The sequence below is a fragment of the Neopsephotus bourkii genome, unplaced genomic scaffold, assembly GCF_033783945.1.
Source record: "Neopsephotus bourkii isolate Nb327-2 ecotype Australia unplaced genomic scaffold, CSIRO-AGI_Nbou_v1 NB_1539, whole genome shotgun sequence".
NCBI classification, from domain to species: Eukaryota; Metazoa; Chordata; class Aves; order Psittaciformes; family Psittacidae; genus Neopsephotus; species Neopsephotus bourkii.
In genome coordinates this window covers 409,587-427,151 of record NW_026902015.1, presented here as the reverse complement: position 1 = coordinate 427,151, position 17,565 = coordinate 409,587, and the positions used below count along the sequence as shown (strand labels likewise).

The following is a 17,565-nucleotide window of genomic DNA, read 5'->3' as shown; positions in this document are numbered from 1 at the left end:
TGAAATCTTAAAGTTATTAAGGATTATTAAACAAGCATAACAAAAGTTGCAAGGTATTTGTCCCTGTGTGCACACAGAGGTTCTATTCAGGAGTTTTGGAGGCTGCTATACTAGCTTATGTGTAGCTATGTACATAGTAATTCATGGTGCCATTAGCAAATAGTTGCTTCTCTCAGGTTTCAGCAGTACAGTGACTCATTGGAATTAGCTTGTATTTGACAAATATATAGGGAGAACTGTGAACTACCTATAAATTCCATTAATTAATATGGTTCACTGAGTCATAGAAAGGCTTGGGTTGGAATAGACCTTAAAGCTCATCCAGTTCCAACTCCCTGCCATGGGCAGGGACACCTTCCACTCTAGAGCAGGTTGCTCAAAGCCCCATTCAAAGCCTTGAACGCTGCCAGGGATGGGGCAGCCACAGCTTCTCTGGGTACCCTGTGCCAGTGCCTCAGCACCTCACAGGAAAAAATTTCTTCCTAATGTCTCATCTAAATCTTCTCTCTTTCAGTTTAGAACCATTACTCCTTGCCATATTGTTACATGTCCTTGTAAAAAATCCCTTTCCAGCTTTTCTGTAGGCCCCCTTCAGGCACTGGAAGCTGCTGTAAAGTCTCTGGGGGCCATCTCCAGATTGAGCAAGCTGAACTCTCTCAGCCTGTCTTCATAGCAGAGATGCTCCAGCCCTCTGATCACCTTCGTGGCCTCTTCTGGTCGTGCTCCAATATGTGCACATCCTTCTTGCACTGTGGGCCCCAAAGCTGAAGGCAGTACTGCAGGTGGGACATCAGTGCAGTGTAGAGGGGAGAATCACCCCTTTTGACCTGTGTGTCTTGCTTCTTTTGATGCAGCCCAGGATATGGTTGGCTTTCTGGGCTGTAAATGACCATGGCCAGCTCATGTTGAGCTTTTCATCAGCCAACACCAGTATTAAGAAAGCAACAATTCGTTGCACATGAAAAACATTACAAAAGTTTAAATAATTTTTTAGCTGCTATGAAAAAAAACCTCTCCCATTTTGCTCTTGCTTTTGAGAAAGGCATACTATCAGATGTATTAAATTGAACCCCACAGACAGCAGACTGCATTACTTTGTAAAGCACAAAATAATGACAGGACAAAATCATTAGGTAAGGAGGGTCCTATCTGGATTAACTGTTAAAGGTGTCAACTGACACTCTACATCACCTTTACAAAATACCACACCAGTTAAATAAGAATGTTTTAGATGTTTATTTCATTCTGTTAATCAGAATATTAACAAACTTGTAGAGGTTCCCAAATTTAATTTTCTTCTGCATTCCCATGAAGAAAGGCTGCAACAGCAGCAATTACCCTCAGAATACATATTTGCACAGGAGGCACTTGGTCACTTAGGCAATTTCCACACATCAGAGATTATGCAGCCTGCATTAGCAAATATTCTTAATTACAATTTAGATCTATCTAGCCAGCTTCTTTAAATGGCTGTGCTAATGAAAAACAAGTATTTGGCAGTTACTTGGAAGAATAGAGAGCTCTGCAATATGTTGGACATATTGCTGGATGCCAATGGGAAACACAGCTGGGAAAATTCAAGTCTCGCAATTTACTGTAAGATGTCAAGAACTAAACTGAAACAAATACCTCCTGCAACCCTCAGATCAGGAGTCCTTTATATTAGGGAGGTTGTATGTTCCCTTGCCCTCTAAAGAAAAAGGAAGTAAAATCAAAACCAACTATCCCCAATCCGGCCTAAGAACCAACCAACCCTAAGGAGATTCTGTAATTCACAAAACTTGAAGCAGGTCACTTTGAGGGGATCTGTGCTATCATCTGAAATGGGAAATACGTAGGTGCATCATAGGAACTGTAAGCACAAATACAGTTTAAATATTCTTAAAAAAAAAAAAAAAATATTTGGCAACACAACCAAAAGCATTTCAGATGTGAGGTGAGTTATAGGGTTCTCTGCCTTCCTTTTGGCAAGCCCTTGGGTTCTTCACACAACCTCCTGCAACTGTAGAGCTCTCATACCTCTCAAAATATCCCTATAAAGAAGGCAACAAGGTAGAACATGCAGATGTTTTCTTGCTACTGCTGTTTATAGAAAAGGCAGCTGAGACCCTCTCCTTATCCCTTCCTTGTCCTTTTTTCTTTAGCCTGCACACCTGCAGTCTAGTTTTGCCATTCTGAAAAGTGCTGTCATCTCAGCAGAATGGATGAAGCTCAGCTTCCACTCTCTGTGCTGCTCGAGCACAGATGTCATGGATGTAGCTGGTGAAAGAAGTCAGAGGCTATACAGCACAGAAAAACTGGCCACAAATGTTGGGGCAAGATGTATCATGGACACTGACATACATATTGCTGTATCAATCCCTGATAACGCTGGTTTCGTGTAAAACTAGAGGTAGCATACTATTAGAGTATCTTTAACTTGCTGCCTGATGAACAGTTTTACAAGCTGTTGGTTGAGGAGAACAAACCATTTATGATATTTCACTGCATCTCAGTTTGTCTGGGATAATGCACTTGTGCATTTGTATCTGTTTAAAAATATCATTTAGGTTATAAAAATGAAGCCCAAGTTAAAGAAAAAAATTCACATCACATGCACACATGAAATCCTAAACATCAGCGGCATCACATCCTACTGTATTGTCTTACCTGTAAGCGATCTTAATTACTACAAATTTCCCAGGATGTTTGTCAGTACCTCCAGCAATTAATTGACCTTTGCTTGCATATGAGCTTACATATCCCCTGTGGCATTCATCAACTTACTCTGTTTGGTAGATGTCTAATCATGTTCTGTCTCTCTGATAGGAAAACTGAAGAGAAGCATGCTGACATTTTGAAATGCCTATAAACTAGAGTTAACAATACAAAACCTGGTTTTTATTGTAGCATAATGTATGGTCATGGCTAGAAGTTTGTGAGTACTTCTTGCATTTGCCTTTATCAGAATATTGGTAGCAAACACAGGAGGAGGAAACAATTTGATGGAAACTGTTTCCATTATTCTTTATGCCACTTCATTCTCAGAATAGCTACTGAGAGACCAGATGCATAGAAACAGGATTACTAACTGCTACTCCAGAATAACTACTACTTCAGAATGATGACTCGAGGTCTAAAATATTAAATCAGTTGTTTCTGAATTATTTATTATTGCATTAATAAAGCAGCTCTCTTCCATTTACATAGGTATTTCACCGACATGAATTTTAAAACACTTGTCAAACTTGTAAGGATTTTAAAAAATGTAAAGGGTCACACATTTTATTGTTAACAGAGTGTTGAGAGAGGCTGTCAACACCCTACACGGCATTAAGCTGTTGCTTTGATGTGTAGGCAGCACCTTAGGTCTCAGAGAGCTGTACTGTAAGTGGAGGTCCATATGTTCAACCCATTTTGATGTGTTCAGAGATCTTGGGCCAGCAGCATCCGTATGCTACATCAGCCATAGGAGGTAAAACATGCCATCTGGGTTTCTGTTCCTTCTACTTACCTTGTGCCATGGTCTCTTCACAATAGCAGAATGCATTTTCTTTCTTCTTCTATTCGAAATTATTTGACAGTTTACCATGAAAAACCTGGTTTGATTCACTCTTTAATGAATTTTATCTCAGGTGTCCATTAACAATCTCTTAGAAGGGATGAGAGACAGGAAAGGGCTTCCTGAGTCCAGCATGTGTTCTAATACCCATGCTATGACAGTAAACCAGCAGGTGCTTGAAATACCTTTATTACCTAAGAACTATTTCTTAAAGTCTTACCTTTTATATCTGTTCCCAAGTAAGCCTGTGAGCACAAATTCAAATCCAAGCAGATGCTGGGGTGCTAATAAGCTGCATGCAGTCTCTTTATTGCAGGAAACAACTTGCTGTGATCAAATCTAGGAATAAAGGCTCTATTTTTAAGATGGGAGGTGGTTCCTAGGACAGGTGCCTGTCAAAAAGCCGCTTTCATTTTCCTACTGTTACTACCTTCTCACTGGCTGTTCACCGGCTTTTTGATACTAAAGTACAATACAGACCAACATTTGTAGCTCTCACTAGAAGCTGCTTTATTCAGAAACCTGGCTCTGCTCTCCAAAACAGAACTGTGTCTCAGAGCACTGCTTTTAAGAGAAATCTTGCACAGATGAGGTACATCAATGGATGACATAGGAGCTCTGCTCATTGTCTGTGAACCCGGAGTGCCAGAGCTCTCCCCCCGCACCTTATTGGCAGTACTGGGATCTCTGGCACCAGTGTGATGTGCATACAGATAAGGTGTCTGGAAGCTCTTCAGTTTTGTGTAGCTCCTGTGCAGCAGTGTGTTCCTCACTCAGTATGTTTGACTTCCCTGTCTACAGAGCTGCTGCTCCTGCTTTCGAGGCCCCCTTTCCCCACCTGTTTCTTTTTTGAAGCTTTGGGGGAATGTGAAGCCACAGGAGCAGTTTTCCCTGGAGAAACAATCCCGACTTCCTTGTGTGGTTTTATTTTCCTCAGCTTGCTTGCTTGCAGACACATTGACTGCAGCGATGACTTGCTCCCACATCTTTTCTGCCTGTACGGGGACCTGTTTGTGCTCATATCTCAGTGTGACAGAACGTACATCCTGCATCGCCCTGCTGACATTTCATACATGCGGCATAGCCACAGGACAAATGCCCAGACCATATGCCCTATCCTTATTTTGATACTGCTGGGAACCCGAGTCTCCTTGTTGTTTCATCTCTCTCTGGGGAATGTTTTGGCAAAACATTGCCTGGGTCCTTGTGCTCTTTGCACCTTCTGCTCCACTGCTGGTGGCTTGCCTGGTGCAAAACGATCTGGAGGCTTCCTTGACTGCTGTGCCTTTTTGACAGGCACCTGTCATTTGACTGTATGTGAAAAGCCTGCCTACCCTCTTGGAGCTCATAAAGCTTGTGGCTTATGCCAACAATGCAAAGCGCAGTTTAAATGCCAATTTCCTAAAGCTCAGTTAAGACCAACACACTACTTTAGCTCACATGTTCAGTCACTATGTGACCAACATGTTTGTATCAAGAGGAAGCAGTCGATTTACACAGCGCAGCACCAGAAACAGCAGCCTGTGGTCTATTTACTACAGCCTTCAAACACATTGGAGTTATTTTAACAAGGTGCCATTGTTCGTGGCATACGGACCGGAACTGGGAATTGCAGGTTGCCAGTCTACGAAGCTGCGCAAAGTCCGCCTCCTTTTGTGCTGAGCTACCAACAAACCGGTGCCCGCGCCCCGGCTCTGCAGTCCAGGAGGGCCGCGGAGGGTCACCGCCATCCACGCCGGGGCCGTTGTGCCGTTGTGCCGCTCTACGCGGGCACAAGCCTCCGGGGACACGGCCGCCCCTCAGCCGCCGGCCTGCCGTGCTGACGGGGGGCGGGCACTCACCTGCTGCGGACCGCCGCCGCCGCAGCCGTTCTCACCCCGGCCTCTCCCCGCGGGCGGCCCCATGGAGCGGCTGCGGGTGGACGCGGCGGCCCTGGACGAGTACGCGGAGTACCGGCGGTGAGGGAAGGGCCGGGCCGGAGGGGACACGGGCGGCGCGGCGGGGGTCGCTGGGGAGGAGGCCGGGTGCCTGCATCCCGGCCGTGGGGACAGGCGACGGCCGCAGCCCGCCCGCGGGCCGCGTTTCTCCTAAGCCGTTCCTGGCGGGCTCGTTGTGTCCCTCCCTCCGTGCTTCGCCATGCACTGGCGAAATCGGGAGTGCCGTGACTGGCTCCGTGAAGGTGGCGAGAGCCGCTCTCCGCGGGGAGGGAGCATCCCTTCCTGGGCTGCAGCAGCTGCGCTGGAGAGGCCTCAGCCACTTGCACCCCGCACCTCCCTGGTGTGAAGACGTGCTGTGAATGTGGCTGTCTGCGAGCACAGGAATGCGTCGTGTCCCCCGTCCAGGACTACGTACCTGCGGTCCTGACAGTGTGCTGTGAGGTGTGGAGAAAGGGGCTGTCTGACAGCTGTACCTCTCCTTCAGGAAACAGGGACTCCATGCACCTGGATGAAGCTTTGCAGCGTTATAAACATGTGCCCTTGCACTCCTGCGTGTGTCTTTGCTCATCTTGTCATTCGTCTTGAGTTGAGCAAAGTGGTAAGACAAGGGGCAGTGGGTTCAAACTTAAACAGGGGAGGTTTAGGTTGGATATAAGGAAGCAGTCCTTTGCTATGAGAGTGCTGAGGCACTGGCACAGGCTTCCCAGAGAAGCTGTGTCTGCCCCATCCCTGGCAGTGTTCAAGGCCAGGTTGGACACAGGGGCTTGAAGCAACCTGCTCTAGTGAAAGGTGTCCCTGTCCACGGCAGGGGGTTGGAATGGGATGAGCTTTAAGGTCTCTTCCAACCCAAACCATTCTATGGTTCTAGTGAAATGTGGTCTTAATTTAGCTTACAAAAATCTTGAGTGAAACACTGGAGTGGTATTTCTTCCATAAGTAGTTACACAGTGAATCAGTGGATGTCAGCTGGGTTGACAAGCAAATGACAGTGATGTGTTGGCACATCATTCTGGTGCTGCACAGTACTGGTAATGTACAGACCCACAGAGATACTTAACAAAGGATCATTCCGCATGTTTTAGCACACCCAACAAATAATAACTGAAATATTTGCATGCATTAAAAAACTAAACTTCAGTAAAGTGCTGCAATTAATTCTAAATTGTATTTTGCATTTGTCTTCAATTTGACAATTCTCATAGAATCATAGAATAGTTAGGGCTGGAAAGGACCTTAAGATCATCAAGTTCAAACCCCCCTGCCATGGGCAGGGACACGTCACACTAAACCATGTCACCCAAGGCTCTGTCCAACCTGGCCTTGAACACTGCCAGGGATGGAGCATTCACAACTTCCTTGGGCAACCCATTCCAGTGCCTCCCCACCCTTACAGTAAAGAACTTCTTCCTTATATCCAACCTAAACTTCCCCTGTTTAAGATTTAACCCATTACCCCTTGTCCTATCACTACAGTCCCTAATGAAGAGTCCCTCTCCAGCACCCCTATAGCCCCCCTTCAGATACTGGAAGGCTGCTATGAGGTCTCCACGCAGCCTTCTCTTCTCCAGGCTGAACAGCCCCAACTTTCTCAGCCTGTCTTCATACAGGAGGTGCTCCAGTCCCCTGATCATCCTCGTGGCCCTCCTCTGGACTTGTTCCAACAGTTCCATGTCCTTTTTATGTTGAGGACACCAGAACTGTACACAATACTCCAGGTGAGGTCTCACAAGAGCAGAGTAGAGGGGCAGGATCACCTCCTTCGACCTGCTGGTCACGCTCCTTTTGATGCAGCCCAGGATACGGTTGGCTTTCTGGGCTGTGAGCACACACTGAAGCCGGCTCATGTTCATTTTCTCATCGACAAGCACCCCCAAGTCCTTCTCTGCAGGGCTGCTCTGAATCTCTTCTCTGCCCAACCTGTAGCTGTGCCTGGGATTGCTCTGACCCAGGTGTAGGACCTTGCACTTGGCATGGTTAAACTGCATGAGGTTGGCATCAGCCCACCTCACAAGTGTGTCAAGGTCCTTCTGGATGGCATTCCTTCCCTCCAGCGTATCAACCAAACCACACAGCAAACTTGCTGAGGGTGCACTCAATCCCACTGTCCATGTCACCATCAAAGGCGTTGAAGAAGCCCAGTCCCAACACCAATCCCTGAGTGACACCACTCGTTATTGGTCTCCAAATGGACATTGTCTTCAGTTGTCTCCATAAATCAAGTATTTGGGTGCTGCTCTGGAATTCCAGCTATTCAGTGACCTGAATTTGAGTGTACTGATAGTTTAAACAAATAGGCCTTTGTGAGGTGTAGGATACATCTGTTACCAACTTTCTGTGCAGTAATAGCATGCTCTTCTTGCAAATCAGCAAGCAGCCCACTTGAATGTACTGTTTGTTACTTTCATGGCAGTGTGGCTACCTACATGCAGTTGAGTAATCTTAACTCAGACTAGACTAAGATTAGATAACCTGATAAAAATCTGCAGTAGGGTTAGGTACATATGGGTGAAATGACTTGCAAGAAGCCATTCAAAATGCCTGCAGCAGAGCTGGCTGCTTACACAACCCTTGATGCCCATTGCTTTTTCAGATACATGAAAAGCAGCTTCATAGTTTATTTTTTTTTCCTTAAAGTGCTGATTTTCAGTCTGTCAAAGCAAATTTATTAAAAAAGCATTATTCACAAAATTTCTCTGAAGATCAGCTATAGTTCTGTTAAATGTATATCACTAGAATGGTATTATGGAATATGAAGGTTTTTTGCATTTACGACAGATGTGTTTCTATGTATTATTGAAAAAGTAACTTCAGGAACCTACTTTAATTGTCTTCATTTTGTTATGTGTTTTAATGCATGCTTAAAGAATTGTAGGTGATGATGATGGAGGAAAGCTCTTTACCCCTGAGGAATATGAGGAGTACAATAGAAAAGTTGGGCCAATTCGGTTACGGAACAGGCTGTACGTGAGCTGGAGATCACCAACTGGCATGGACTGTAAGCTTGTGGGGCCAGAGACACTGTGCTTTTGTACTCACCGGTAGGTATCTCTTCTGCTTTTTGCACTGTTGTAGTTTTAAAAATCAGGAAAATGTAAAGTATGTCCAGGTGCACTGCAATGCAGTATAAGGAAGCTAATTTAAGGTCTAAGGGTCGAGAAAATTAGGTTTTAAATCATAAGAACTGTTCTTAAATATAAATCTTGCTACATTTTTTTGAGACCAAAATGATTGTTTTAGTCTTCAATAAATTCAGCTTTAAGGCATGAGTTTTTATAGATCAGATTGATTCTGATCAATATCAGAATTCTGATCTATCAAAAAGAAACCTAAAGATCTGTTCTATTTATGTAATGAATGGACGTAAAAGCACCTGATATTATACCTTTAATCGAAAAGTAACAATTAACAGCAATAATAAAAATCAAGATATTTCAAAACAGAACTTAAAAGATAAATTATAAGCCCGTCAGTTAGTTTTCTGCTAAATATTAACACAGTTATAAAAGTTATTTTTAACTGTTTCAGGTATAAACAACACAAAACGGACTATGAAGTGATTCCTGAAGACCGTCCTATTTATGTGCCTTGCAGAGTGAGCCGCTGTCCATGCCAGTCCTACCACTACGTCCCTGTAAATGGCACACAGCCCATCCGTTGCAGATGCAAACACTTTGCTGACCAGCACAGTGCAGCACCTGGACATTCATGTAACTCTTGTAAGTTACTGATGGGCTCGCAGTGTCCTTTGTGAGGAAACTTAACAGGAACAGCGTTAGGGATCTGTATTCTGCTCACGGAGTATTAAGTATGCACTGCACTTGTCAGTGACGGAAGGATGTGAGATGGGAAGAAAGACATCGCCTTTTGCACAGGAGGGTTTAGAACAACATCCTTAGCTCTCCTAACTCCTGTGAAGGAGTGTGTCTGAATGATTCAGTTAGGTACAAATGGAGACAGCCAACTAAAATCAGGCAGTATGAAAGCGTCCCATTTGCAGTTTGTCACTTCCACTGCTTCAGGCACATGACGTTTTTTTACTTGAACTTGGTGGTTTGAGAGAGTGAAGTGTTGATCCCCATTCCTCTGTTGCCTGGTTGAATATAATGTTAATGTATTTTTATGTCTTTTCTCAACCCAATAGGAAGCAGTGCTCTGTTGTCAAATAGTACTATTGTTAGCACTCTAACAAAGCAGTTTCTGAGCACACTGTGGGTCTAGAAATGTAAATTGGAATGGAGTTTCAAGAAAAAGGTTTGAGAAGGCATTAAGAGGAAACTTTTTGCTTCAGTTGTTCAAGCTGTTATAATGAAATAGCAGTAATTATTAACTATAAAAAATAATGCATAAAGATGTTTTAGTTTGAAACCTCAAATTATGTAAATGGAAGATTTTGTTTTTTTTCTATAGTTCATAGAATCTTAGAATGGTTTGGGTTGGACGAGACCCTAAAGCTCATCCAGTTCCACCCCCTGCCATGGTCAGGGACACCTTCCACTAGACTAGGTTGCCCAAAGCCCCGTCCAGCTTAGCCTTCAATACTGGTAGTAAATTTATTTCATGAAGTGTGTCTAATTTGTACAGGAAAGATTGTAAACAGCTTCTGCTGGATGAAAATCACATCCCACAGAATTAAAACATTAAATATTTATATGACAGCCTTTCAGGAATTTGCTCTAAGTAATGTGCAAGTCTTAAATGCGCAGTTGGATGATTCAGACTGAATCTGTAAACACAGCGTGTCTAATAATAATTAAATCACTACATGAGGAAGAACTTCTTTCCTGTGAGGGTGACTAAGCACTGGAATAGGTTGCTCAGAGAGGCTCTGGAGTCTCCTTCCCTGGTGATAGTCAAGAGTCATCTGGATGCAATCCTGAGCCAGTGTGCTGTAGGTGACCCTGCTTGAGCAGGAGGGCTGGACTAGATGACCCTTGGTTGTTCCTTCCAACCTCAATAATTCTGTGATTTCTGTGATTGACATTATGCACTTTTTCTAGTGTTTCTCAAAAATACTGGGCACTTCTGAGGGCTTAACAGATTAAACAGAGAAGTGTCAAAACTTCCATTTTGGGCTTGTGTTGATTTAATGTACTGGTATTAGTCTAGCTCAGTGTTGTATAAATCTAACATGAAATGAAAATTATAACTGAAAAAAAATACTGCTGTTGCCCTTTATATCTGTATCCAAACACAGAGTAAGAGCTCTCTTACTGAGGAGTGCCCAGAATTATGTGAAAAAGCTTTTCAACATTCCAAAATGTGATCCTTGAACATACTACACAAGACTTAAAAAATCTTAGTTGGTGCTCTGCAAAATGAACTGTAATGGGGAATTGGAAGCAGGGTAATTTGTATAATGAAATGTGCAAAAATCAGTTCATCAATTTCTTGTTCACAACATTGCTTCAGCAGGGCTTTTATGACAGTCTTACCTGTAGCTAGGGTAGATACCTCACTTCACTCTGTGTTTCTGAATGTCACATGTGACTTGTACAGCTATTTCAGTTACATCCTGTGGCTTAAAAAAACCCCAAAAGACAGTCTAATGGTACTCTTCCTTAGAAACCATTTTGCTACTGCCACAGCCTCTGTTTACTGCCGAGATGATTTTTCTAATTGCAAAAGGCATTTAAATTGTGGTTTGTATCATAAATTGTGATGTGAAGTTTTCTGTCCATGCAACATTGACACGTGCCATACACCTCTGGAAATAACACTGCCAGAATGCTGGCAGGTTGGTTGCTTCACCCAGTGACAGAAATTTTGTTCTTTTCATCTTTTGCCAGGGGAGGGACAGAGAAGGGTGTTACTGATGGCAGTGGACATAAGTCACAGCATGGGAAATACAATAGATACTAGGAAATAGATGTCTGCTTCAAAGGAAAAACAATGTTGATTCAAGCTGCTCTGAGAGGTGTAATCTGCATCCTCGAAGGTACTCAAAACTGGACTGAACAAGACCCTGAGACTAGACAACCCCTATGATCTAATCCCCACATTTTCATATAGCTGGACGCTTTTGCAGTGAAAGAACTCTAGTTTTTGACAAGCTGTTTTGTCTGAAGTGAGGTATAAATTACAGTTGTATTTTTGTTAATCAGGTTCCAAGTGTTTGGGCTTTCGTAGTTGCTTTACCTGTGCATGTGGTGAGCCAACATATGCTCATGAAACAGTCGTGGAAACTAAAGAAGAACGCTTAGCTCAAGGAAAGCCTGTGGGCCAGGATGTTCCTTATGCTGCCATGGGAGGACTGACTGGTTTTAGTTCACTAGCAGAAGGCTACATGAGACTTGACAACAGTGGTGTAGGTAAGTGCAACTGACCAACTAAGTTGTTTGAAAAGTAGTAATTCGACATAGTTTTTCAAAGTTCAAAAGCAAACTGCATCAATAGGAGTAGGACTTAAGAAAGATTTTTCTTCTTCTGTAACAGTCCTTAAGTGTGAAGAGATCACTGTGGCCATCTTGTCCAACTTCCTGTAGTGAACTGATAAAATAACTCTTCATCAACAAGTCTGGTGTCCAGCCCAATAGTTTCTGGTTGAAATGAGACACATCTTTTAGAAAGATCTCTGCCACTTCTGTTTTTCTGTTAATACTTCCATGTTATATTTATGTTAGTCCTTTAGCCTGATACTGCCCAGGTATCAGTTATACAGTTATGCCCTTGGTTATACAGTTACAGCATTTTTCCCCCCCAAACACAAAGGTTAATAGCTGTTCACATAGAAAAGGTCATTTGTAGAACTTTTTGACAGGCATGTTAGTTGGCCTCAATATGTGTGCTGCTGTGTGATTTTGTCATTTAGTAATTCTCACATTTTGTCTTAAAGTGCTGTTTTACTTATTATTGCCATGTACTGATTATTTCTTTTTTAAATTCTGGTCTGTTTTACTGAAGTTGCCTGAAGTTTAGAAACTAAAGCAGTGTAGCGGTAATAATAATTAAAGAAACAGGGTTTTTCATTTCTTTTGAAGCCATCCTCTGTTATGCTTTTATTAACTGAAGTTTATGGGGTGTGCACTGAGTGTTGTAGATCTGAATCTGTAGCCTTGTTTTGGCTTGTCATATTCTCGTGAATTTCATTGTTGTTTTCATTCAACTTATTTTCTAACAGGGGCTCCTTCTGATGAACTTTCAGAATCCCCTGTTACCAGCACGGATCATCCATTTCTCAAAGCATTTCAGGGACCTTCTAGTTCTGCTCAAACCATCCCAGAGATAGCAGGTGCTATATTAGTAGGATAATACCGTTTACAAAAAGTATTTAATATAGAATTAATCGGTTTTATTTAAGAGTTGAAGGATGCTTAGAAGTAAAATCAAAGTTGAGTATTGAAACCTTGTTATGTGAAAAGTTGTAGAACATCCACGTAGCTGAGCTGCTTAGAATAACTTTTGTTACTGCTTGTTACTTTTGCCCATGATGAGTTTTTTAACCTTTAATGATTTTTTTCCCTGGAATTTGGTATCTTCCCCTTTAATGGTGCCATTTATTCATTGGATCAGTTTTCTTAAATTTTTCATTCCTGCTGGAAGTTCATCAAATCTGAATGGATCATACATATTCAGCACAATCCTCTGAAATTGCCTTCTGCCAGAAAGTCTTTTCTGCATAGAATTATGGATTGGTTATCCTTATTTTATGTCCTTTATTTAGTTTAAGAATTTAGCAATAAAACTGCTGAACTTCGCCAAGACTATTTATAATAGCTGCTAGCCTAGACTAAACAGGTTACTCTGTGGTCCCGATTGCAGGGTTTTTTTTTACTTGCCTGTAGAGTTGAGTTCTCATTTTAAATCTGTTTTGCCAAATGTAAAATATGACTAATGGAATAGCAAGTATAATGAATGAAAAAGGTGGGGTTTTGGTTTTGTTTTTCAGGTGGTTCTAGTGGCAAAAGGCAAGTTTGTCCTGGAAAGTATACAGAACAAGATGACATGGCTTACTTTGAGAAACGTTATCAAGAACGGGCAAGTTACTACATTTATTGCTTAATTTAGACATGTTTGCACAAGAGAATATCTAAAAAAAGATCAGTGCATGATTTAAGTGGCATATAAATGCATTCTATCGTTCTCTTCCTGAGAAAACACTAGCCACTTAAATTTTTTAATACAATTATGAGAGACTGCAGGATTTCAGATATCAGTCATGTCTGGGATGGCATGTACCTTAACTGGACAGGTGTTTATTCAGGTAGCTCTCCATTACTTTGTGACAAAAAGAAACAGCAAAGCAGACTCACAGAAAGTCCCCTGTGACATGTAGGAATGTGTGTTTGCTGCCTCATTTATTAAACTTTCCGATGTTCTTTTCCATGAGAATATCTGTGTAGTTGGGCTAAATCTGGTGTGTCTTTCATAGATGATCAGAATCACCCCTTAGAGGTGCCTCCTCCACTCAACTGACTGACTTAAATTTAAATGCTCTGCAGTGTAGTTTACTTAGATGCTTGAATACCTGTTCTTTCCCTGCACTGTCTCCTTAGCTCCCCCATCTCAGTTGGAAGTATGTCTTGACTGTTTATGAATTCTTTTGTAAGGCAATATTGCATAATTAACTTCTAAAACCTTAACTGCTGTTATACTTGCTGCTTGCAACACGGCATCTGTTAATGAAAAAGCTGATCTAGCTCTGTGAAATTTTAAATACTTTATTTTGGAAATCATCACAAAATACGGTAGGATGTTAAAAATGCATTATCAGCTTATAGGGGAAAACGAGTTATTAGGAAATTAGGAAACAAGAAATTAGGAAATTGCTATGTTTCTTTGACCCCCAAGATTTTACTTTCTTTGTAAAAGGTAGCAGGAATTTCAGAAACAAGCTCAAGCCTCCAAATATGGAAAAATGTTTTAAAATGAGTTCCTGTGTAGACCAACAGCAGAATTGCTTAGCGGTGAGCTCATCTGTAGACATCCAAATCAGGACTGGGGCTTTCTTCCTTTTGACACTATTACATGAGGAAAAAAAAAAAAGCATTTAAAAAATACTATTTTGTATTTTCTTGCATTTTTGATAGCAACAAGTTATCTTACATTACATGGGATAAAAAAGTCCATGCATGCATTTTACATAATTCTTCTAAATAGAATGTCATTCACTAATTTAACAATACTTGGGAATTGTTGCTTCTAAAACCAACAGAAATATTTGTTTGTATTAATAGTCTTATTACAAAACGGCAGATTTAAATGTATATGTAAATCAGACCACGTTTTAAGAGCCTACTGTATAAGGAAAAACCTTATGAGAGGAAGACATGACCTTGTGGGTCAGTAAGGACTTCCCCTGTGATTTTGTGCATGCTGATTAGTCTAAATATGTCTGTTGCACACCTGTGATAAAGCTTCTTTATGTTTCATTGACATAAATATAAACCCGTGAGCATTTGTGAGGCACATTGGCCTTGAGGGATGCATAAATGCCTAGATTGGCATTATCAGAGATAAAGGCAGTCCTGTTTTGAATAGTGAAGGAGCTGCATAGGTATTGGCAGTGCTGCTTTGTCCTACAGTACAAAAGTAAGCAATGCTAGATTGGGCTAACAAGGATCTGTAGCTCTCTCCACTGCGTATATCACTCTTAAAGTTGTGACTGGATGTGGAGATTTAATATTGCATTACTAGCTGACTTGCAGATTAGTACTTGAACCAATGTTGGTTTCTTTCTTTGTTACAGCTGAAAAAGGAGAAGGCTGCTAAACAGAAACAGAAAAGTGCAGTGCCATCAAAGAAGCCATAAGTTTAATAAAGAACTATTTATTATATACCACAGTATTAATCATTGCATTGAAGAGTATTTTTTACTGTGCCTACCTGCATACTTTATTTCTTAATTTCTTTATTCTGATGGTTTGTTCTATTGCTGAAATGAATTTTTTATTATCATGTTGCAGTAAAATTGGTACTTTAATCAATACACTTCTAATCTCCAGAATTATTACATAGATATTCCTTTGAGAACGGAAAATCATATTTAGAGATTTACAGAACTGTTATTGAAGATCTGAGAGAATAATCATGTATTTAAGTATAATGTTGTAGTAGGGCAAAGAAAATATGCCTTATTCTTAAACTTCTATAACACACTTTATTTGTAGAGTCCTTAGAACTCGTCTCATTCATGAATTTTTATTTGGTGAAATTTGTTCTGTTTATATTAACATTTTAATTTTATTTAAATACTTTTTTTCCTATTGGTTTCATTGCCTTCACATAAAATTCAAACATAGCCTTCTTTTCTCAGGCTTCTCTAGGCTCTGTTCTTGCCAATGTATAAATATTTTTTACATGTGAAGTTCTGTATGCTTGTAAACCCATTTCCACATGTGCTTAGTGGCTACTTGAAGGGATGCTGCTTTCTGTAGCATGATGTCCATAACAATGATTCTATTACACTAAACTTCTGAAAACATTAAATGGAAATGGATATACTATTTATTGCCTGTAAACAAATAATTATATAGTGTTTGGTACAAACACTTATACAACAGATAAAACATACCAAGAAGGGAGATGAGCTTGGGTTTGGTTTTTTTTTTTGGTCTATATTCTCAGCTGTGGCAGCATATGTTGTATTAAAGGTAGTGCACAGGAAAATGTAATATTTGGTAACTTTGTGTGGTGGTTTAAATCTGAAGCACTACAGCAAGAACTTGGTACAGAATAACTGGCAGAGGCTGCAGTTTAGGAGGCAAAAGCAGAGTCTGAAATCACTTTGCTAGTCTCCTTTAAAAAGAGAGCTGTAAGTCAGTTTGTCATTAAAAATACTTGAAGATGTGTGTTGGACTGAATATTTTACAGGTGATATGCGTGTACTGAGACATTACAGCCAGAGCTGGGAATAGCTTGCAAAGCTCTGATACCCATCAGAGAGAATGCTTCTGTGTGCCTGATGCCTGTATGTGCTTGATGGGCAGTGGAAAAGAGGTGAGATTGGAGGCATGTCATGCAGGACAGCTTGCCTTTTGTTCAGACACCACCTGTTGTAGGGAAAGAGAGTTCTTAGGAGTGCATGCAGGTCGTACAGTGACTGATGGAGATGGCTGAAGTTCGAGTGAAGAGGGAATGGAAGGCTCAGTTGCCCAAAATGACAGATGAAAAAATGCCATTTACCATAACTCTAACCTATGCTGCCATTACTCCAGATGCTGATCAGAGAGGTTAATCCATTACTTCAATTTAAATGCATAATATATCAGAGTGACTAATTAATGTTTTAGAAGTACCTTCACCTTTACATTCTACACTGTTCCATGCTGCTTTACCTTAATCAATAAAAACGTTAATTTGAGCTCCCTCTTCTGGTCCCAATAAGCAATAATTTCTACAGATCCTCTACTGGATCTTGTAAGTAAATGGGGTTTCACAGTAGAATTACAAGAAACAACAAATGTAAAAACAATTGGTAAACAAATGGTAAATAAATATATAGAAAAACCATTTCAGTCGTCGGATAGATTAGTACAAGCTTAATAGCAGAAGCTTATTCCACTTCAGTATTTATCCCCGTGGCTGTGCCCACTAGGGAATGCAGTTCCAGAAATGCGTGTATTTCAGAGATGAGGTTTCTCACAGCAAAATATTGTTATAGAGGGAGGTTTTAATAGTTACAAAAACATTGTATTTTGTGTTTCTATGCTGATAACATTTTAAGAAATACTGTATTGTGCTTTTATTGACATTTTAAGGTAAATACAGTTGACGGTTTTAAATGACCACTCTACCAAATTCAATCGTAAGTACTTCTATATTAAACTTTACTTTGACCATGGTAAACTGGTTTTAACAAAGTAAATTTTCAAAGATTTTATTCTGTGCTTAAACTTAACTAATATTTCCACTTAAATGATATGAGAAAGTTACTACATTTATTTCACTATATTTGTTTTCAGTTGGAAAACAGGTGGAATCATAAAACTATCAACTGCATTAACTACTGCTTGGGAGTTCTTACCACTTCTCACCCATGTTGATGTCCAAGTAAAAGAAACTCACTTTCCTTACTAAAAGACACACTTTTGACTTCTTCATATTCATGTAGGACTTTTCCCCAGAATTTTTATATATACATGAAAAAAC

General features: G+C 40.9%; 1 protein-coding gene across 3 annotated transcripts; it reads left to right on the top strand.

The window, feature by feature from the left end:
- Positions 1 to 5,333: 5,333 nt before the first annotated feature.
- Positions 5,334 to 15,724, top strand: FAM221A (family with sequence similarity 221 member A). 3 transcript variants are annotated; one of them, XM_061370316.1, is made up of 7 exons: positions 5,337 to 5,499; positions 8,343 to 8,516; positions 9,004 to 9,194; positions 11,580 to 11,786; positions 12,596 to 12,706; positions 13,364 to 13,452; positions 15,164 to 15,724. In XM_061370316.1, the coding sequence occupies exons 1-7, from the start codon at positions 5,444 to 5,446 to the stop codon at positions 15,224 to 15,226; spliced, it is 891 nt and encodes a 296-aa protein (XP_061226300.1). In that variant the 5' UTR covers positions 5,337 to 5,443; the 3' UTR covers positions 15,227 to 15,724. The 3 variants fall into 3 exon arrangements, with proteins under 3 accessions (XP_061226301.1, XP_061226300.1, XP_061226302.1); XM_061370318.1 differs by lacking the exon at positions 5,337 to 5,499 and adding an exon at positions 5,897 to 5,919; XM_061370317.1 differs by lacking the exon at positions 12,596 to 12,706 and having other exon boundaries at positions 5,334 to 5,499.
- The last annotated feature ends 1,841 nt before the right edge of the window (positions 15,725 to 17,565 follow it).

Excerpts from the sequence above, each read along its gene's own strand:
- FAM221A (XM_061370316.1), top strand. The coding sequence starts at position 5,444 with ATGGAGCGGCTGCGGGTGGACGCGGCGGCCCTGGACGAGTACGCGGAG. Across the intron at positions 8,517-9,003 it reads CTGTGCTTTTGTACTCACCG|GTATAAACAACACAAAACGG; the intron begins GTAGGTATCTCT and ends TAACTGTTTCAG. Across the intron at positions 12,707-13,363 it reads AACCATCCCAGAGATAGCAG|GTGGTTCTAGTGGCAAAAGG; the intron begins GTGCTATATTAG and ends TTTGTTTTTCAG.